At 34.3% G+C, this 22,722-nt stretch overlaps 1 protein-coding gene across 4 annotated transcripts in view; it reads left to right on the forward strand.

The window, feature by feature from the left end:
- The window catches only part of MAP3K2 (mitogen-activated protein kinase kinase kinase 2), a 100,942-nt gene that overhangs the window by 67,606 nt on the left and 10,614 nt on the right, over positions 1 to 22,722 (forward strand). For 3 of the 4 annotated variants that reach the window (XM_058548761.1, XM_058548762.1, XM_058548763.1), the window contains exons 2-14: positions 171 to 239; positions 3,670 to 3,788; positions 4,420 to 4,460; positions 6,243 to 6,342; positions 11,392 to 11,505; positions 11,890 to 11,977; positions 15,286 to 15,416; positions 16,310 to 16,389; positions 18,017 to 18,084; positions 18,236 to 18,328; positions 19,652 to 19,858; positions 21,397 to 21,545; positions 21,917 to 22,048. In XM_058548761.1, coding sequence (XP_058404744.1) covers positions 236 to 239; positions 3,670 to 3,788; positions 4,420 to 4,460; positions 6,243 to 6,342; positions 11,392 to 11,505; positions 11,890 to 11,977; positions 15,286 to 15,416; positions 16,310 to 16,389; positions 18,017 to 18,084; positions 18,236 to 18,328; positions 19,652 to 19,858; positions 21,397 to 21,545; positions 21,917 to 22,048 — 1,326 coding nt within the window. In that variant the 5' untranslated portion in view covers positions 171 to 235. Of the gene's footprint in view, positions 1 to 170; positions 240 to 3,669; positions 3,789 to 4,419; positions 4,461 to 6,242; positions 6,343 to 10,807; positions 11,124 to 11,391; positions 11,506 to 11,889; positions 11,978 to 15,285; positions 15,417 to 16,309; positions 16,390 to 18,016; positions 18,085 to 18,235; positions 18,329 to 19,651; positions 19,859 to 21,396; positions 21,546 to 21,916; positions 22,049 to 22,722 lie in introns of those variants that run through there. The other variant, XM_058548764.1, reaches the window with a different exon arrangement.

Genomic DNA, 22,722 nt, shown 5'->3' on the forward strand with positions numbered 1-22,722 from the left:
TCATTCTCAATAATTGAGTATCTGGGAAAAATAAAGCACCTCTCCCCAGCAAAATTTGTAAAGTATTAATATTGTATATTTCTCATTAGTGTTATTTAAACTGACTTTTCTTTTTGTGACTGCCTCTTCTTATTATTATTATTAACATGTTCGTCTTTTTACCTCCTAAGGCAGTAAAGAATGCTGATGGCAGAACCGTTTCCCTAATTTTCAGGTTGTCAAGTTGGTTGCCATAATGGGTGAGTTCAAACTAAAAGCATTTTTTTCTATAATTAAAGGAAAAAATGGGAGAAAAAATTTTTCTCTGTGTGTATGATAAACTTTTTTATAAAGAAATTTTATGATGTAGATTTAAGTAATTTTTATATTTACTTAATAGATTTTCAATTAAAGCACTTTTTGTGTTAACTGTTTTGGAATGACCATTTTATGCAGGACATAGTAGGGACATATTCAAAATAAATTGTTAAGATGGATTGTTATTTTCTTAGAGCCTGATGGCCAAAGAGAATACTTGATAAAGAAACCTGACTTTTAAAGGTTGAATAAATGCTGAGGAGTGATTGTTATAATGACCCAACAGTGTTATAATATAGATAGACTGAAGAAAATAGCAGCATTAAAATAATAAATCATAAAATTTTATAACAGACTAGAGCCACATATCATTGGTGCTAAGGGAGGATATGTTGTACAACGCTTGTGAATATCCTGTGGTATCATAATGTTAATGGAAAGGGAGGCTCAAGTATGGGAATGCATTGTGGGTGTTCAGCTTACATATCATTTCGTTTTCTTCTTTACCTCCTTTTCTTTTTTTTCCTTTTCTTCTTGGGGTTGAGGGTTCCAATATGTGGCAGGGATTGGACAGGGAAACACTAGAAAGAAATGGAGCAAATGACCTCCTCTATCCTACATGGGGAAAAATGGACTGAGTAGTTGGAAGCTAAGTTTTTTAAATTAGACTCATCCTGATATCTTAACTCTGGCACGTACTTGCCATTGTTTGTCTTTGCACGCTTTTCCAACCACTTGCTTAACAAATGTATTATTGACTCTTATATGTGTATATATGACATTATAGGCCAAAGAGCTTAAATTTGTCCATGTTCTTTAGTGGAAGGGCTAGCACACTTGCGTGTGTCTACTTGTGGCAAATGTGTAAGCCAAAGCTCCACCTTCCTACTTTTTAAATTTCTCCTCTTCTTTCTCTTTTTGTAACCATGAGTGCAGTGCCATCATGTGGTCCAAATTCTCCACTCTTGTCAGCTTCACTTTCAGTTCTAAATTGGGTATCCTTTTACTGAACTTGTGTCAACTTCATTTTGGTTGCTTTCACTTATGGTCTGAGCTGTGTATTAAACCAATTGATTTCTACTGTACTTCTCGAATGGTACTTCACTAAGCAACAAAGCAAAGAACAGTTAATTGCTTAAAAACATGTACAAAGGTGGTCACAGAAAACCATGAATATTTAAAAGTGTGAATCACAGATGTTTGAATTTTTGATTGAGGATGTTCTCAAGTATAATGAATAAGCATGTAAAGTATCTAATTAACCATTTCTGATAAAAGATTTTATTTGAAATTATTTCCCAAGTATTTTCTGTTTTTGTCCTCAGCTATGTCAGAAACCCACTGCTTCTTCAGTGTGAGTTGGTCAGACTCTGGGATCCTCTGGGCATCTCACTACCTTTTGGATCAACTCATGATCTTTATGTCATTTAACCTGTCTAATCTGCCTAGTACCTGTGACCACCACAGAGATTTTTAATAGAGGAAACAGTCTAAGAATTGTTAAAACAGTGCTAATAGTGTATGTTCATTACTCTGCTTGAACTTTTATGGATTTGTTAGCTTGCATCTTGTCAGTCTCCTCTAAGTTTCCTATTGGGTAGTTATCTACCATGTGATTCTTCTTCAAGCCAGGAAAAGAAGGAGCTCTGTTAAATTGCCCTTCATTTGTATGTCATCTCCTTAAGAAGTTACTTTTATTCAAATGGCCCTCTTTACTTTTTCACATCTATGATAAAAAACTACTCATTTTTTTAAAGAAGGAAATTAGTATGTGTAAATGTGATAAGAGATTTAAACCAAAGCATTCCCAGGCATTTTATTTATTTTAGTATTGTGATATTAAACATGTGAAAATGCCTAAATTCAAGTGTTTAAGTTTTTTCTAATGAAGAAAATAATTAGAAAATAAATACGTTTAAGTATTAGAGTTCTTCTCTCCCCTGTATAGAATTAAGGATCTTACCTTTCTCAAGAAAGTTACATCAGATAATTTTATTCCAGTTGAGATTATTCTCAGCTTATTCTTTTCCTAAGGGAAGATGTATTTTTATCAATACATGACATAGTCTGGCTTGTACCCATGGACAGTACACATGTTGTAATTACATTATACCCGACTGGTTGGTTCAGTTACTCTTTGGCTAAGCTGATATTATGATGAAATTTTACTTTACACAGGATACTTTATGAAGGATTATAAACATTTCTCTAAACATGGAATTTATTAATAAAACCTTTGGAGCCATTAATTTTAATTTTAACATGCAAATTGTTTCACAATAGAACAATATATCGAGTGATATAAAAAATTAATACACATTAGAGAAGTCAGCTATTTGTGTATTTGAAAGACTGCAAAGCCATTGAATTATCACATTCTTTTTAATGATTTCCCCTTGCAGGATAAAGCATGTTTTAATTATTACTATTCTAGAACATAAATTATTGCTCACCAAAATGGTTACATTTTAAAATGTAAGCTGTAAAGTCCCTCAATTCTTTTCTATACCAATTGTTGATTTTCATTAGTAGAATTGATTTGCTAGTGAAAATCAATTAAATTGTTCCTGAAGTTTTCCAGAGAGCATATAATTGGCATTACTAGGAGGCTCATGCTTATGATCTTAGAAAGAAATCTTTGATATATTTGGAAGAGATTAAAAGTTCATAGTTCATGATCCTTTCACTCAGTTTTATGGATTCAGTACTTTGAATGGATTTTTCTTGCATTGTTATCTTTTAAATTGTTACTGGCTGAGATCATTAAATAGTCTGTTAAATGTTTGTAGTCATGTTGAACCTTATGGTGAAGAAGTTCAAGAAAACACTTCCAAATATCAGTAGGCCATTATCCACAGATAAAGCTTTTCTTTGTTTTTGACTGGAAGTACTGATAAAAGAGAAAAACTCTAAAAGGATTCTGTACTTTGAACATAAATGCTAAATCATGATGGTATGATAGAAAGTTGTTTATTTTTTCCTCACTTGTTTTAATTAAAATTTTATATGTCTTGTTGATACTTTGCTTAGGAGTCATAGAAAAGAATTTGTCATTAGTGGGGCTGTTTTGACCCATATCCTAAGATGTTACATCATTAGAGGAGTCAGAATGACTTCTTCTTGCCTATAAATGTCTCATGTGTGGACACCTCGTATGATGCTAGTGCTTGGAGTCTAGTGCAATTTTAATGTTACTTGTCTTCGGTTTTTAAATACTTAAAATTTTATTTCACCAAAATAATAGAAGTGTAGATATTGAGAATGTTCTAGATGTATTTTTGCATTAAATTTCATTATAAATTTTGTGTTTGTGTGTGATAAATACATATTGAAATTACACTTCTGTGTATATGTGATTTTAAAAATATGTAGATGATCAGCAAGCTTTGAACTCAATCATGCAAGATTTGGCTGTTCTTCATAAGGCCAGTCGACCAGCATTATCCTTACAGGAAACCAGAAAAACAAAATCTTCATCACCAAAAAAGCAGGTATTTATTTCAGTAATATTTTAATAAATATATATTGTTTTGTGAATTATTTTCCTTGAATATTGTGATCTTACGGAGGGTTTGTTTCAAGTGTTTAGCTTTTACACTTTTGAATCAAATATTTTGTTATTTGTCATACATTTTTCCATAAGGACATATGTTTTTGAAAAATGGTAGAGTTTTATTTAATATGGTAACTGCTCTCTAAAGCTGGTATTTCATCCATTCTTAAAGCACTTAAGATAAGCAAATTATTTTTATTTAAATAATCTGTTATTCTGTATATAAATGAGAATCATTTTGATTCTTATAAATCAGATTTGTTTGAGATGTCCAATATTAAAACTGGAAATATAGTATTCTATATTTCTCTCTAACAAGATTATCAAATGTCCTATACCCATGATGCCATCACTGGTAGATCTTGGTGCTGTTTCCTCTTGAGCCAGATTCAGCAACTTGGTTCTCGTTTCAGCTCTTTGGCAGACACTATCAATCAATTGGAGTTGACACTGAAAATGAAACCTCCCTCCCCCTCTGCTCTATTTTAAATGAGTGACTAAGAAAAAAATGATTTAGAAATTCTGGAAATTGTATCTGATCTCTGAAATGATTTATCATTTCATTACAGAATGATGTCCGAGTCAAATTTGAACATAGAGGAGAAAAAAGGTAAGGAAAGAAACACTACATGGCAGTTTATTGTTTTAATCAAATGTGTGTCCTAGTTAAAGGCATTAGAGGTTCTTTCTAGATTTTAATGAAGGTTCATTTTGAGAATGGAATAATAATCGTTGGTATTGTGTAACATGTACTTAGACTTAAGACAGAATGTGTCAAAATTCAGGCTAAACTTTAGAAATTATTAATGTTTTTACTTTGCAATATTAGGAAATAAGATCATTGCATAATGCAGCCCTTAAATATTACCATTTTATTTTACTTTTACTCAGTGCAGATTAAATATATTTCTCCTTATCATAATTGTACCATCCCTTCAGATACTATACAGAATTTATGTATATGGACTACAACATTCACAGTTTTGATTATTCTCAAGACACCTCAATCATATGACATGTATTTAATTAGTAACATTGAGGAAGGTGAGTTGGAATGGTGGGTCTAAATTATTTAGCAGAGGTGTAAGCCTAGCCTTCCATTGGATATCTGTATCTCAGTGCAGTGGTGAAGGTGGTGGTGGTGGTGGTTGACATCAAAATTGCTAGCAAGGCCTAACAGTTAGAGAAGATAAGATTTCATTTCTGTTATTAGTGTCTCATTAAATTAACTTAATGAGGGCAGGCTCCATGGCTTAGCGGTTAAGTGCACGCTCTCCGCTGCTGGCGGCCCGGGTTCGGATCCCGGGCACGCACCGAGGCACTGCTTCTCCGGCCATGCTGAGGCCGCGTCCCACATACAGCAACTAGAAGGATGTGCAACTATGACGTACAACTATCTACTAGGGCTTTAGGGGGAAAAAAAGGAGGAGGATTGGCAATAGATGTTAGCTCAGAGCCCGTCTTCCTCAGCAAAATGAGGAGGATTAGCATGGATGTTAGCTCAGGGCTGATCTTCCTCACAAAAAAAAAAAAGGAAAAAAAGAAAAAAAAATAATTTAATGAAAGATCTGTCCTTTTTAAGGACTTTTAAAAAGGTTCATAAGTCATATAACCTTATACAGAGATGTTAAAAAAAATGATATATACCAGATATACCATACAAGTGTTATCCAATCTACTTTTTTCCTAATTACAATTCTTTTATGAACATTTTCTGTTTTAATTTATTTATTGAGTATTTACTATATGCTGGGCCATGAAGGAATAAAGTGAGTGAAACAGACATGGTCCCTCCCCTTACAGAGTTCACAGTCTAGTACAGTAGTCTCCAAGCTCAGGTGCATGCTCCCCAAGGGCAGCACAGGCCAATCCTTTGCAATATAGGAAGAAAATGCTAGAATTTTAAAATTTTAATCCTCTAAAAACATTTATTTTGGGGGTATGCTTACATGATGTGCTCAAAAATGTTGAGTTGATAAGGGTACAGAAATCAAAATTTGAATCCCCGAAGAACGACTTTATTCTTCTTAACAGTTTTGTTGCATTCCATTTTTGGATGTCACATAGTTGAGTTTAATCACTCTGGATGAACATTTTACATTGCTCTTTAATATTCATATAACAGTTTGAGTGCAGATTATAAACTGCAGAACATTTTGAGAATTTTCTTTTTATAATTTTTATTAGGATAGAACAAACTTAAGAGTTTTTTAACTTTGTTTTTTGTTAAGAATTAGCGTGCTTGATCAAAAATGAGCTGTTGTAGTGTTCAAGTAAAGTGAGTGTTTACATTTTTGCTTAATTTTGTATTTGTATCACCCAAGAGATAAGTGTGGCAAGTATGTTATTTATGCCTAAAAAAATAAAATATCTTAAAATTCTGTCTACATAGAATCCTTCAGTTCCCCAGACCAGTTAAACTGGAAGATCTGAGGTCTAAAGCTAAAATTGCCTTTGGACAGTCTATGGATCTACATTATACCAATAACGAGGTAATAAACATGTATAGTTTAACTTTCAGTAGTTCCTACTTTGGAAAGTAGTGTGTTCATTTAAGAGATTGCTTTAGGACTGTTGTGCTTTTATTTAATAATTGATAAGGATATGATATGTTAGAGGAATAAGATATCACAAGTAAATTTGTAAATTTTAACTAATTAAAATGGATTTTTCTGTTGTGGAAAATAGTGAAAGGTGCTACTGTGCAAATAGTTGAATGAGAATCTATTAAAGGAGGAAATAGATGTATTACGTAGAAGTTTGCAGCTTATGTTTTATTTCTACTCTATGTACTTTATTGATGAACTCTCTTTTCTTCTCATGCTCTATACTTCACTACAGAGACAATAGAGCTTTGGTAGTTGGACAGTTTAGTTAAAACTTAAAGGATTATTTTCATGTTGTTAGACATGCTTAGATCATTATGTTTATGTTGGGGAGTCAGTACATGTGATCTTGGGGCTCACTCTGACACTGAGGAGCTCTGTGTTCTGGGGAAACCCCTTTTGAACCTTCTGTAAAAATTGGAATTGGATTAGATGATCTCTGAGGTTTCTTTCAGATCCTATGAGATCTCAAGATCTTGAGATCTTAAAATTTGCAAGGACAATTTACTTAATTGGTGAATTTGTCGTTGGGTTTTTTCCCTCAGAAAATACTTGTTGAATTTCCCAGGCATAATGCTGTGGTTTATGAATTGCAGCCTATCATGGACTTGTGGTAGAAGCAGACAATTAATAAATGAATTGTTTAAATATGTGGAGTTCTTTGAAGGAAATGCATAAAGTATTGTGATAAAGAATAAAGGCAAGGGCAGTAGGTGTCCTATTTAGATAGTACTCAGGAAGAACTAACTGTGGTGGTAGTATTTAATTACTGAGACTTGAAGTGTGAAAGGCCAACCCTGCAAGGAGATTGAGGGGAAGAACATTCCTGGTAGAAGAGCAGCTTGAGAACAGTGCATACCGAGATCCTAAGATAGAAAAGACTTGTGTATTTCAGGAATAGAAAAAGTGCCAGTGGTAATGGAGTGACAGCGGAGAGCTCAGTAAAAATTAATTTGAGAAAACATGTGGAAGTGCTTTGCAAAGGTTAATGCATTGTGCAAATAAAAATATTTGAAAATATTAGATTTTCAAATAAATTATTGTTAATTTAAAGCAAAAGAATATGCTAATGTTGCTTGTCTAAAGAAACGACTTACAGCTGAAAGTGGAAAATATTTTGATAAAGTCAAAATCCATGTCCAAACAAATAATATCCCTGAACAAAATGATGAGTACTATACTATAGTAATACCTTAAAATTTTATTTTTCAAATACTTTTTGGGTTTTCAATTAGCTGTGAACACCTCTTAAGAGTCACCTGGTCCTATCTTGGCACTTATTATTTCTGTTTGTGCTGGCCTGATTTCCAACTGCTAGCCCCTGAGACTCTGAGGGCTTTTCAGAGGTAAGGCCATATGGTTTAGGCTGAAGTACATATAGGGGTGGAGGGTGGGAGATGAGGCTCAAGGAGGGGGTGGGGGTGAGAAGTGGGGATGGATGGCTTCCACTTACCCACAGTGGTAACTTGCTGGATAATACACCCTTTATGGGCCACCTGTTCTTCCCTGTCTTCCCCATTCCCCTACCAGTGCTTCCTGGTATCTCTTCCCACATAAACGGATTTGAACTTGAATCTTTATCTCATGATATGATTCTAGGGGAACTCAGATGTGTATTTGTTTCTGTTTGTTCTAAAATTGTATCATGGAAAACTTTCAAATGCTGAGATACATTAAGACTACAGTATTGTCTTGATCTACCAGCCTAGTAGATGTGTCAAGAAAAATGTTAGTTCGATATGATTTGTTCATATTGTACCTATTCTGGCTCCTAGAATTGCTGTTTCTTTTCTGAGTTGTCCCAATTTGTTTACATAATTTTTTCTAGGGTTTTCTTGAGGATTGACATCAAGCTAACTGATCTATAGTTTTTGGAACCCACTCCCATTTTCTAAAAATTGGAAAATTTCTCCATTTTCAATTTCTTTTTCTCATGCTTTCTGAAGGATTTCTGGGAGTGGTTCTACCATTATATCTGGGTGGCCTCTTGGCAGGAATGTGGTAGAGGAGGCATTAGGGTAAGATTATGTTGTTTAAAATTTTTTGCAATTCAGAGATTCTGTGCGAGTCTGTGATTCTGTGAGTTAACCATGTCCTGATTCACATCATGACAAACCCAATGCATGCCCTTGGACAGTGGGGGTACTAGGGAAAAACTTATAAGGGGTGTTAGTTTTATGGGCCTGTGGACAAGCAAAAAAAAAAAACTCATTTATACTGCTTGTTATTTCCAGTTCTGTAAATATTTTTTTTCTAGTGTAATATAAATTCCTGTGTTCTAAAAGAACCATTATTATATAAACTTGTAGTTGGCCAGAATCAAAACCACCAGAAAATTTATGCTGGGATTGGTTGGATTTGTTAGTTGAGCTCCTCTTTATCTAATAAAATGTTGAGTGTGTGTGTCTCTGTGTTTGTTGTCATGGGGGATAGATGTGGGAGTGTGCAGGCAAAGTAAGTGGATGTTCTAAGATCTTGCCTGTTTTAGATGAGAGAGAAGGAAAGCCTCCTTATGGACTATTTTCATGTTTCATTGTGTAAAGTCAGGAAGATAATTCACTTCTTTCAAATTTAGGTTCTGTTTAATGGTTTTTGGACTCAATTTTTAGTTTCCTTTCCAGAAAGTATTTATATTAACATAAAACTGATTTATCAGTAATAAGCCAGAGGGAAATAGATTTCATGAATGAGGCTGAAATCAGTTCACCAAGCAGGAAAACATTGTGTGATTTATTTAGTATAATTTAGACAAGCTGGGACTTGTTCTTGACTGTTAGTTCTCATTTTAAAATTTGTAATAGGTGACCTTAGAATATATGAGGGATCACATCAGAACCAGAGGTAGTAGTCCAAGATGCTGCTCCAGGCACTTCTCCAGAATGTACAGATTTCATGTTAGCAAACTGAAGAAGAGCAGAATCATTTATGTTACTACTTTGTTTCTGTGATTTAAACTAGTGTCTTTTCCTCCAAAAGCAACAGTATCTTGCAGAAGTAAACAATCCAATTATAAATAACTGTGTAGTAAAAGTAAATATTCAGGTTTTCCCCTCAAATGAAAAATTGGCAAAACAGTCCTCGTCATTGCTTTTAAGTGTTTTTTAGTGGTTAAAATATTGTAAAAGAATGTTGAAAATAAGAGCAAGATGTGCCAATATGGTTCATAATTGATATGAAAATGAAACGAATTTAATTAAGTAGATCAGGCTTGTTCTATAATACCAAACAGTTAATATTCTTTTTTTATTAGAAAAAAATTCTCATAGAGAAAAAAAAGGGCCTGGTTAATAGATAAGCTGTAGTAGTATACAGTTAGCTACAAACAGGAATTGGGAATATAATTTCAAGTACAGAGTAAGTAAATGTAAGCAGATTGTATGATGGAATTCACATTAGTCCTGCTTTGTATTTGTGTCTGATAGCCCTTTAAAACAAGGAATTTTTTCATAAAGAAGTCTGCAGAGAATGAATGCACATCATGTCAGCTAGTGGGTACAGATGAACCTTTCATTCTATGATATTTGTTAAACAGTATTTACCAAGTGTTTGCTCTTTACTGTGCTCTGTGTTAATTGCTGTTGGGGGAGGGGGGGCCTTGTCTTCAAGGAATTTATACTGTGGAGGACCCAAAACTAACTAGGCCTTTACATTTGAATGTCTTATATACTGTGCTATAGGCTAACAAGTGCGGAAATATGTTCACTTGTTATTCTGTCCTTTCAATGAAATGGAATATACTTTGAAGATTATTGACAGAGTCGTCTTAAGCTACTAAAGTTTACTTTTTTTTTTTTTTTTAAGAAAAGAGTATTTTGATTTTAAGTTGTGTGAATCATGCTTTTTCTCATAGACCTCTCAGGTGCTTTTGTCCTTTATAATATCTGATCCATGAGAGGATTAATGAAAGCAGATTTCCACGTTTAGGATTTACTATGGGATTTTTAGCTTTTTTGTTTTAGAGTGTAATGGTTAAGCACCATGGTCAGAGATAGGAGCCCCAGGTGGGCTGTATTGCAGGCACACTACTAGTGGCACCCCTCCATGGCAGCTGTCACAGATGCTCATTATATTTGCTGTGTTGATAAGCACACTGGGTGAGAATACAAATCCGTGGTTACTACTGAAAAAAAACCCCTAAAGGTTTCATCAATGCAGATGGAAGATAAGTACCTTTATTTTATATAGTTTGTGTGTGTACTCCTTAATGATGTTTTGGAGTGAAGATACTGTATCTTAAGTTTAGCAATATTATGGAAATATCCTAGAAAATTAATCTTTAAATTTGTTTTCTAGAAGAATTTAATGATTAATAAAGCAAAAAAAAATTTTGTCCATATTCATTTAATGATTTTAGTGGTGGTAGGATGGGGTCTAGTGGTTAAGATTTGAAGCTCTCACGGCCTCATGCCAGAATCATTTCCTGGTCAGGGAACCACACCACACATCTGTGGGTTGTCATACTGTGGTGGCTGCATGTTGCTGTGATGCTGAAAGCTGTGCCACCAGTATTTCTAATACCAGCAGGGTCACCCATGGTGGACAGGTTTCAGGGGAGCTTCCAGACTAAGACTGACTAGGAAGAAGGACCTGGCCACCCACTTCTGGAAAAATTGGCTTTGAAAACCCTATGAATAGCAGCAGAACACTGTCTGTTATAGCGCCGGAAGGTGAGAGGATGGTGCAAAAGACTGGGCGGGGTTCCGCACTGGTGTACACAGGGTCACTATGAGTTGGAATCCACTCGAGGGCACTAACAACAAAGGGTGGGAAGCGCAAAACATTGTAGATACATACATTCATTCAGAATTTATAATTATTATACTGACAAAAAGCAAGGTATTTTGAGATTTATAATTTCATAGTAATGGAGATGCTCCTGGAAGGACTCAACCGTATGAGATTGCTGCATGATTCCTTATGTTCCTTTTTGTTTAGTTGGTAATTCCATTAACTACCCAAGATGACTTGGACAAAGCTGTGGAACTTCTGGATCGTAGTATTCATATGAAGAGCCTCAAGATATTACTTGTAATAAATGGGAGTACACAGGTATGAATTGGGATTTTTTTCAGTAAGGATTATAGGACTTATGCCTGTAAAAGTCAATATATGAAACACAGTTACATTCTTTAATCATTGATATATTTTCAGTATGATTAAATGTAAACTTACACATTGTAATTGCTCTAGTTTAATATCCTTGCTCCTCAAAACTCTAGCCAAAATTACAAATAAGTATAATATACTGAACATATGAAACTAATAGAAACTGAGAACTTGGGAAGAATTATGTTAGAACCTATATTTCCAAGAGTAGATTTGATGAGACCCACAAACAATATAGAATATCTAGGTTGTATTTGGTAGGGGATAGGATTCTGTTTAAAGCCCTAAAGGGGAAGAAGAACATTAATCACCCTTTTTCCTTTGTAGGCTACTAATTTAGAACCATTGCCATCACTAGAAGATTTGGATAACACAGTATTTGGAGCAGAGAGGAAAAAACGGCTTTCTATAATAGGTAAGAAAGCTAATGTTTGAATCACGAACTGGGTGATTTCTCAGTTTCTTCTTTATCCTTTAATGTAGGGCAACACTTAACATAACCCTAATAAATAGCTGCCCATCTCTGTGCTCGCTGTGGTTTATCTCAGTTAACTATGTTCTAGTATCCGAGGTCCCTTGAAAAGTTATGTCAAGTATATAGGATTTGAAATCTCCAACTTAAATATTTTCTTTCTTTAAATATCTAGGGTATTTTAATGATTAACAAATTCAAATAAAACCTCAGAGAGATTTTAATTGTACAAATAAGTTGGAGGGAAAAAATTAAAAGAAGTAATTCTAATATATTAAATTAATGGATGGACTAAGTTCATAAGCCTTTCTCTTAAGTTTCAGTTATTGCCAAGAATGCTATCAAAATAAAGATTGCTAAGAGTTTCCAGGTTATGCTTTATTATTACTTTATTAGCATTCAGTTTTTATTTGTCATTAATAATACACTGTTATAATGAAGCTTATAGTATAAAGAAAAATGGATCCTGTGTGCTGTTTTTTATAGGAGGCCTATTAGAGAGGCATGGGCTGGACAGAGGGGCTCTAAATTCCCCAATAGTGTGTATCTTCTTCAATTTGTATAAAACATTGATAATCTACATTTTTATATGGTAATGGCATTACATTGCTCAAAAGCCACTGGTATAAGTGTTTTTAACAGGGCAGTGAATGTGGTCATTAAAGATAGCATGAAAACATATATGAGGGATGGATTTGAAGGGGAGAAGTGAAAGAGGAGGCAAAACAGATGAATAGGAAGGAAGCAGGAGAGTGGGACAAAATAAGAAATGTGGTTGGGAATCTAAGACTAGTAACGGAAGAGGATTGTTAATAGCAAAAGAAAAGAGTAAATTGGTATGTGAACCACCAAAAAAAAAATCTGTTATTCATGTTCTGTTTTGGTTGCCAGAAGACCAAAGCTTCTTCCCCCAGAAGAAGCTATTTTATGACTATTTCCTTCTAAGTGTGTCACTTATATAAGTCCTACTTTTGGTTTCAGAAATTCTGGAAATGTGAGCAGCAGAGATAATATACAAATATAAAAATTGCTTGTCTTCTTTTGGATATATTTTGATATAATTTAAAATTTTGGTGAAAGAACATTAGAGATACCTGAATTCAAATTCCAGCTAATTAATGAGATTTGTAACTTTGTCCACATCTTTAAATCATGGGATTGTTGTAGCAATAGAGAGAACCCTTTTTAAAAGTACATTTTGCTTTTCAAACTAGAAAGCATGACTATTGTTAATCATACATTTCTTCATACATTTCTTTCTTTATTCCCTTCTCCTATTTAAAGTAAAAAGTCGCCGGTTCACTTTAGTTGCATTAGACAGAACAAGCTAAATGCACTAAATTGACTTTTTTTTTTTTTTGCCGAGGAAGATTCACACTGAGCTAACATCTGTTGCCAGTCTTTTTTTTTTCTTGAGGAAGATTAGCCCTGAGCTAACATCTGTGCCAACCTTCCTCTATTTTGTATGTGGGACGCACCACAGCATGGCTGATGAGTGGTATAGGTCTGCGCCGGGGATCCAACCCCACGAACCTGGGCTGCCAAAGTGGAGTGCACCGAACTTAACCACTACACCACAGGGCAGGCCCTAAATTGACATTTTAAATTCATTTTGAATTAAAACTGTACTGAATACTTCACTCTTGTTCTACTAATAAATATTCTTGTTGTTTGACTTCAGTGCCAGAGTAAGAAAAAACTGGAAATTGTCAAGTATAAAATTACTGGTCTTTTATTGGCACCTCTTTAAACTTGGAATGGCTTTGATAGATATGACCATTATCTTTTTTCCTTTTTTATTGACAATTATTCCTTTTAATTATTTTCATAAAAGATAGAGGAAAAACTTCCTTTGGAATTGGAAGTGTATGCTGGTGTGGAGGTTTCAACCAAGAGTGCATTGGCTTACCTATTACTAACAAAAATTAAGAAAAATGGGTTATCAAGTAAGGAGATGAAGAAATTTTCATAGCCTCCCCTCCCCCCATTTCCTTTTAGTAGTGAGTATATTGATCTTCTTCAAGGGTATATGGAAGGAATAAAAAATATTAGAGACCATGTGATCATAGTTGTTACAAAGCCTAAATCAACCCCTGGCTCAAAGTTGAGTCCCTAATCATATTAGAGTCAAGTGTAGAAAATTATCTCTTTTATGCACATCTCTTGGTAATCCTTTTGTTCTCTTTCTCCCTATCGCATCACTAACACGTGCTGGCATATACTTAAAATGACCCCTTTCCATAAGGCAAAAAGCCTTTTTGGCTTTAAATCTGACTGGAACTTAAATGCTCACATAACTGCCCCGTATCTTTTTTAATTTCAAAAAATTAGGCGGAAAGTTGAGAAACTGTGTTAATAAACACAGCATTATCTATAGAACCAGGTAAAAATGAAGTGAATTATTGTCTCATAAGAAATGATGTGATTAATTATATGAACTATATTAGATTCTCTGATTTTCTAAACTGCCAAGAAATTCAAATTCCAGAAATATGGCTTGCCACAAAAAAGCCTAATTTTAAGTACACAAGAATAAAATCTAGGATTCCAAATTAAAAACACTTTAATATGGACCAAATGACTAATAAGTAATCTCACTTTAGATTTAGATTCTAAAGATTAAAGAGCGGGAATGGAAAGAACATCATAGAGCCACATGTGCATAGCATATATGTTCATTATGAATAATTTTACCATCACAACACCCCTGCAAAGGAGGGATTTAGTCCCATGTTTACAGAGGAGGAAACAGGTTCATGGAGATTGGATAACTTTCCCAAAGACACACAGCTGGTAAATAACTAGAACTGGGGTTTAAGCTGAGGTCTGCCTCTAAAGCCCATATTCTTTCCACAACATCATGATGCCTTCCATAAATTATGTTAAAAGGTAACATATATTTGGGTACAAGTGACCTCTGGAAGTTCAGAACCAGTGGCATTTATCTAAAAATCTTTATTGTATTATCAACCCCATAATACGTTGTCAGCAGTCAGAAGAACTGCTATACCACCTAATAAGTATAAATGAATATTACAGTGAGGTTAATAATTATAGTAGGGTGGGAGTTTAGAAAGGTAAAAACATTTGAAGTTTTACAGACATGAATGTTCTGATAAGTTTTAAAAAAACTGAATTTCAGTGGCTAAATTGTTCATACTATAGTCCAGAAATTTTGTGTATGTATTTATCAAAACAAAAGTTGGTTCCCTGCTGGTATTTATAAAATCATATAATTTTTCTCCTGTGAGGTCCCACTAGTAGAGATAGAAGCTCCCCTCCCCCGGGATACATTCCGGATGAATTACACCAGGTTGCCCGGAATGGGTCATTCACCAGTATCAACAGTGAAGGAGAGTTCATTCCAGAGAGCATGGACCAAGTAAGCAAAAGTTGAATGTGTTTTTTCATTTCATTTAAAGGGATGTTGTGTGGTTTGGCAGGAATCTCAAGTGTGTGTGTGTTTTACCTCTTCTCCATATCTTCTTAAGTGAACAAAACAATAAAAAATATACAAAAATCCCCACTAATTTACATGTGCTTTTGTGCGTTCATGTATAAATAAAGCTGAAATAAGGCTTGATTTTCTTATCTTGCTCATCCGTAAATGAAGGAATGCATTTGTTTATAGTCCTGGGATTAACATTCAGACTTTTCAATTAACACTTGAAAGATATAGTAAAACTACAGATATTTAACTTTTTGAAACTGAGGTTTGTCAGCTTTCTAAAACATTTTTAAATGTTTTTAAAAGTTTTTTTAGTATTGAGGTATTTTCATGGGGTTGCTGTTGTTTCCTTAACATTACCTTGGCTGCTTATACTATTGCAGGAGTTTACATTTTCTAATAATAGAGCAGTCACGGTGTCATTACTCTCAATTTGAGCAGGGCTATTGTTTAGTTTTCAGTAAGCAAAATTATATGAAATCTTTAGCTTTTAATTATTTAGCTAATAGACCATATAGAGAAAGAATATTTTTCTCTTAGGAAATTTTGAAGTTGTAGCCTACCTAACAAGGGACAACTATGTTTAAAACATTTAAAAATGAGTACGACTGCTACTGGATATGGGGTTCCTTTTTTGGGAACTGTAAAAAGTGTTCTGAGACTGTGGTGAGGGTTGCACAACTCTCAGTATACTAAGAACCATTGAATTGTACGCCTTAAATGGGTGAATTTTATGTTACATGTTATCTCAAAGCTGTTTTAGATTAAAAAACAGTAGCTTCTGGATGTATCACATTGAATCATGGTGCAACTCTTAATTTTTCTAGATGTTGGACCCATTATCTTTAAGCAGCCCTGAAAATTCTGGCTCAGGAAGTTGTCCGTCACTTGATAGTCCTCTGGATGGGTAATGTTGATTGTAATTTTTGTTTTTAAATATATGTAGGTAAATAAGCATATATATAGCATGTTGAATTATCAACTCTTTTGTGCTCCATTCAGAGGAATGTTATTGATACTAGTCTATACTTAACAGCAAATGAATTTTTTGACAGTTTGGACAAATCTCTTAACCTCATGGGGCCCAATATCTTTATTAGTTAAAATGATACCTCATTATAATATTTTGAGTATTCCTGCTTGCCAAAATTGTGTTTGAAGCTAAATACAAACTTAGAATTTATGTACATTTACTTTTAAAACTGTATTGGTGAAACTGCTATCAAATTTTAATATGTTTGGTTTTGGAGATTTCTTGAGTTGTTTCACCTATTAAGGATTATGTTCATTCTGGCACTAAATTATAAATAACTTATATTCTTGGTAATTGTGGCCCAGTGTGTTGGTTGTCATTTAAAATTTAAGTACTTTGGTGAAGTAGCTGTTCAGTAACATAAACTGGGTCAAGTTGCAATGTGAATTTCCTTTACAAGTGCTCCCTCTCTCCTGGTTTCAATAGGATAATGCTCACCTGTAGCACACAAAGTTACCCTGTAACACACAGAGTCAATATCTTTATTAACATCTTTACCTATTTAATCTCCTCTGTGATTGCTTTATGAAAGCAAATTCTGGAAATATAACTAATATTGTATGGGGATATACATTTAATTTTCTGTTACCTGTATACATGAAATCTTTGTGCCCATGTCTACCTCAAGATAGACATTTAAAACACTTAAGGGGCCGGCCCTGTGGCTTAGCGGTTAAGTGCGCGCGCTCCGCTACTGGCGGCCCGGGTTCGGATCCTGGGTGTGCACCGACACACCGCTTGTCCGGCCATGCTGAGGCCACGTCCTACATACAGCAACTAGAAGGATGTGCAACTATGACATACAACCATCTACTGGGGCTTTGGGGGGGTGGGGAAGGAGGAGGATTGGCATGGATGTCAGCTCAGAGCCAGTCTTCCTCAGCAAAAAAAAGAGGAGGATTAGCATGGATGTTAGCTCAGGGCTGATCTTCCTCACCAAAAAAAAAAAAAACCACTTAAGAAATTCAGGAAAATAGTAATGTGAAAGCTATATATTGAGTGCTTAATATTTGAAAAACACTGTCCTGAGCACTTTACATATATATACATATGTGTATATATGTAGTCGATGAGTTGGAAATTATTCTCTCTTCTTTATAGATGTGGAAACAGTCTCAGAAAGGTGATTGGCCAAGGTTGCAACAGCTAGTTAAGTGGCAGGGCTGGGATTGAAACATAGATGTTTCCAAACATCTCTAATTCTAAAACATACCATTCTCACCACTATACTCTGGGTTAATTTTAAAAGCCAGGCTCTCTGCCTGCATGTACCAGATAAGTGTTTAAAAAGAAGTTTCTCTTTTTTCACTTATGTTAACATTTCCAAGTGAGCCCCTTGATATATATATAATACATACATACATGTATATATACATATACATACATATGTATATATGTATCTCCACACATACATACATATAGATATTGATATTGCATAAAGATTTTTTTATATGTCTTATTTACATACTTTGTCTTAATTTAACGTGACATTTTCTTTTAGAGAGAGCTATCCAAAATCACGAATGCCTAGGGCACAGAGCTACCCCGATAATCATCAGGAATTTTCAGGTTAGACTCCACATGCTGAATGTTTAAATGTTTATGTCATCGAATAATGTTTTGGCTGGGAGGGAGAGGGGAATTAAAAAAAAATGTGTTTTTCATCATTAGAAATATTTGACTTTTTTATAATATATAACTCTCTTACATGTCTTAATAGACTATGATAACCCTATCTTTGAGAAATTTGGAAAAGGAGGAACATATCCAAGAAGGTATCATGTTTCATATCACCATCAAGACTATAATGATGGTAAGTTTCTGGCAATTAGACCATAAGAACAGTTTGTTAAAAATCTCAAAGATAATCAAAATAGAAATAAATTTTAAAAAATCTGATAATTAAGTAATACCATTAGAAATAAATTTGTTCCTGGGCCGGCTCCGTGGCTTAGTGGTTAAGTGCTCATGCTCCGCTGCTGGCGGCCTGGGTTCGGATCCTGGGTGCGCACTGACACACTGCTTCTCCGGCCATGCTGCGGCCGCGTCCCACATACAGCAACTAGAAGGATGTGCAGCTATGATGTACAACTATCCACTGGGGCTTTGGGGGGAAAATAAATAAATAAATAAAATCTTTAATAAATAAATAAATAAATTTGTTCCTGAATCACTTAGTTTTCTGCTTAAAAATGTCTTTTTTAAAGAAATTGGATGATAACTAAAACTATAATAACAGCTTATGCCAACATCCGTCATAGTACTTATTTTTCCCTTAGAAGAAAAAGAGTAATTAAGAAATATTAGTTAGAAAATTACTCCTTGATGATGAAATTCATACTTGAATTAGGAAAAAAAAATATTGTTACCTATAAACTTTCCAGTTTTTGTATTATATTTTAAATCATTATTGGAAATGAGAATAAAATATGTATAGTTTTCTCCTTTTTATCCAAAAGTGAGAGTTCTGATTTTATGAATGTGTATATATTTTAATATAAGAGATTATTTGAATTTGTATTCAAATCCTTTCCTTTTTTCCCCATTTTTCTCTTCATTTCTGCTTTCACCTTTTCTCTTTCTTGTATTTTCATTTTTGACTTCATGATTCAATGTTAACAAGGATATTTCCTTGAACTCTTTTATTATTATTTTTTTTGTGTCTGAGGAAGATCAGCCCTGAGCTAACATCCGTGCTAATCCTCCTCTTTTTGCTGAGGAGGACCGGCTCTGAGCTAACGTCTATTGCCAATCCTCCTCCTTTTTTTTTTTGTTCCCCCAAAGCCCCAGTAGATAGTTGTATGTCATAGTTGCACATCCTTCTAGTTGCTGTATGTGGGACGCGGCCTCAGCATGGCCGGACAAGCGGTGCGTTGGTGTGCGCCCGGGATCCGAACCCGGGCCGCCAGTAGCGGAGCTTGCGCCCTTAACCGCTAAGCCACGGGGCCAGCCCTCCTTGAACTCTTTTAAAAAATACTGCTGTTAAGTTTAAAATATATCATCAAATAATCATTGCTATTTCAGTTTTTTAGCCTAGTCACAGGATAAGTTTCTGTTCCTTATGTTACAAATTTTAAATACTTTCAATACAACATATTAATAAAAGTTGTAAGGTAATTCTGTTTTCATTTTGTAGGTCGTAAAACTTTTCCGAGAGCTAGAAGAACCCAGGGGACTAGCTTCCGGTCTCCTGTGAGTTTCAGTCCTACTGATCACTCTTTAAGCACTAGTAGTGGAAGCAGTATCTTTACCCCAGAGTATGATGATAGTCGAATAAGAAGAAGGGGAAGTGACATAGACAATCCTACTTTGACTGTAATGGACATCAGCCCACCCAGCCGCTGTAAGTCATAGAAATTGGCGTAGCGAAATATATAGCAGAACCTTTGCAGAATTTTATAGTATTAAAAAGAATAAATACCAAGCCAGTCCTCAAGGTGAGACCAACTTCTTAAAAGAGGTAAAAATGGTATTTCTAAAAGTGATTGGATTGTTAGGTATAAGCATGGTATTACTGCTAATTACTTTAGATGATTCTGTCCTTGGCTTTTATTAGGAAAATTGTTACCATTTAGTCATTCATTCATTTATTCCACATATTCTTGTTGAGCGCTGGAACTGAGATTTCAAATATGACCTCTAAGATGTGATCTAATGGGGAGAATAATGTGTGGAGAAATAATTATAGTATAGCATTTAATCTAGTTCTTGAACGGGAATGGGAATTCACCAGTTAAGGAGGTCACATGTGCAAGAGGCTGTGGCATGTTCCGTAAATGGGGAATAGTTCATTTTTGGGTGAAGTGGAGGATATCTTACTTGAAACAGTGGGAATAGGACTAGAGTGGTAACTAAGGCCAGTTTGTCAAGTATTTGGACTTGATTGCATAAGCAATGCATAAAAAGATTCATGCTCAAAGATATTTATTGCAGCAATATTTCCATACTCTGAATTCTTCCCTTTTGTGCTAGTGTTGTCATATTTTACTTTTACGTGTATGACCTTACACCACATTGCTGCTATTTTTGCTTTAAACAGCTGTCTTTTAAAGTGGTTAAAAATAAGAGAAGAATGTCTTTTATATATATATATATATATACACACACACATACACCTTCAGTTTACCTGTTTCTATAGATCTTTATTTATGTACATCCAAGATTCTGTCAGGTATCAAATTTCTTCTGCCTGAAGAATTGCTTTTAACCTTTCTTGTAATATAAGTCTGCTGGTAATAAATTCTTTCAGCTTTTGTTTGTTTGAAAAAGATCTTTATTTCTCTATTTTTGAAAGATTTTTTTTTCTGACTATAGAAATGTGGGCAGGTTTTTTTTTCTTTTAGCACTTTAAATCTATTTCTCCATTGTCTTCTGGTTTGTATACTTTCTGAGGAGAAGTCGGCTGTAATTCTTATCTTTATTCCTCTGTCTGCAGTATACTTTTTTCCTTCTGGCTGCTTTCAAGACTTTCTTTTGTTAGAATGAGAGTGTTGCTCTTTCTGGCTTTCTATGTCGTAGGTAAATGAAAAGCTAATTACAAATATTGCTGCAATAAAGATTAGAAATAGTGCATCTTACAATTAGTGGCATCTTAGATTGAGTGAAAGATGCTATTACATTTGTAATCGGGGGAAAAATAATCTCATTGGAAAAAAATGAGTCATGGGGATATGCACATTTTTTGGGTTTAGAATTCTTAGAAAATTGCCTAAAGAGAAAAATTTTCAAAGATGATGTTAATTATGAATTTGGATGATCTTGATTTTTCCTTATATCCAAGCATATTCAATTAAGAATATCACTAATGCAGTATACTCATTTAGTCCTTAACCATTTGTGTGCCACCTGGCTATTCCATTTTAAGAATATGTTCTTTTTTAGCACCTCGTGCTCCAACCAACTGGAGATTGGGCAAACTGCTTGGCCAGGGAGCCTTTGGCAGGGTCTACCTCTGTTATGATGTCGATACAGGAAGAGAATTGGCTGTTAAGCAAGTTCAGTTTGACCCTGATAGCCCTGAGACCAGCAAGGTAAGAATCACTGCACAAGCTACTTTGTCACATTATTAGAAGCATTTTTACTAAAATAAATATAACAATAGAATTTTTTGTTTTTCCTTAATACAAATTATTTGCAAAACAAATAGATAATTAGTTATGTTTATCTACTTTGTACTGTGGATTTTTCTCTTTCAGTACTCATTTATATTCCTAATCTGGTTTAGTGTTGCTTTAGCATACCATCAAGGACTGCTATAAAAGTTATTGTTTAGAGACTTTAAAATGTTTATTCCTTGGGAAGTAAAATTTCAGAATGAAATCACCCAGTGATCCATGAATTTCGAATTTTTTGCTTTTACCAATAATGCTGTAAAGACTTAACAGTGAGTTCTGTCTTTCAGGAAGTAAATGCACTTGAGTGTGAAATTCAGTTGTTGAAAAACTTGCTGCATGAGCGAATTGTTCAGTATTATGGCTGTTTGAGGGATCCCCAGGAAAAAACACTTTCCATATTTATGGAATATATGCCAGGGGTAAGTTAGTACATCCTTCAAAAATAGACATATTCTATTTAAAGTCTTAATTAAGGAAAGGAAAACAACAAAACTTTGATTATAAAATGTTATACCTAGTTAAGGACATTTTGAAAGAGTTTTAAATTAGAGTTAATATAATTTTATTTTCTCTCTTCATCTATCATTGTATTTTTTAACTCATTTTTTACATTGCTAAAAATGTATACTAAAATAGGTTACAGACATGATACCAGTCTATATCTAGATTTCCCTAAGTGCCCTAAAAATATCCATAGTGGCTGGTTTATCCAAACCGGGATCCTGTCTAGGACCACACATTACACTTAGCTGTTACATCCCTTACTCCTCTTTTATTCTATAACAGTTTTCACATGACATAGATTTGACAAAGAGACCAGGCTAGTTGTTCTGTTGACAGTCTCATCTCACAGATTTCTCTAATTACATCCTCATGAAGTTGTTTAATTTGTTCCTTTATCCCCTTATTTCCTGTAAACTCCAAGTTAGAGCTAAAGTCTAAATTAGATTCAAATTCAATATTTTTTAATTAGAATGCATCATAGATGATGCTGTGTATTTCATGTTGCTTCCCATTAGGAGACATACAGTTTCTGGTTGTGCCACTGTTAGTGATGCTAAGATTGACTGCTAGATTAGGGTGATCGACATCC

This window comes from Diceros bicornis, chromosome 10 (assembly GCF_020826845.1).
Source record: "Diceros bicornis minor isolate mBicDic1 chromosome 10, mDicBic1.mat.cur, whole genome shotgun sequence".
Taxonomy (NCBI): Eukaryota; Metazoa; Chordata; class Mammalia; order Perissodactyla; family Rhinocerotidae; genus Diceros; species Diceros bicornis.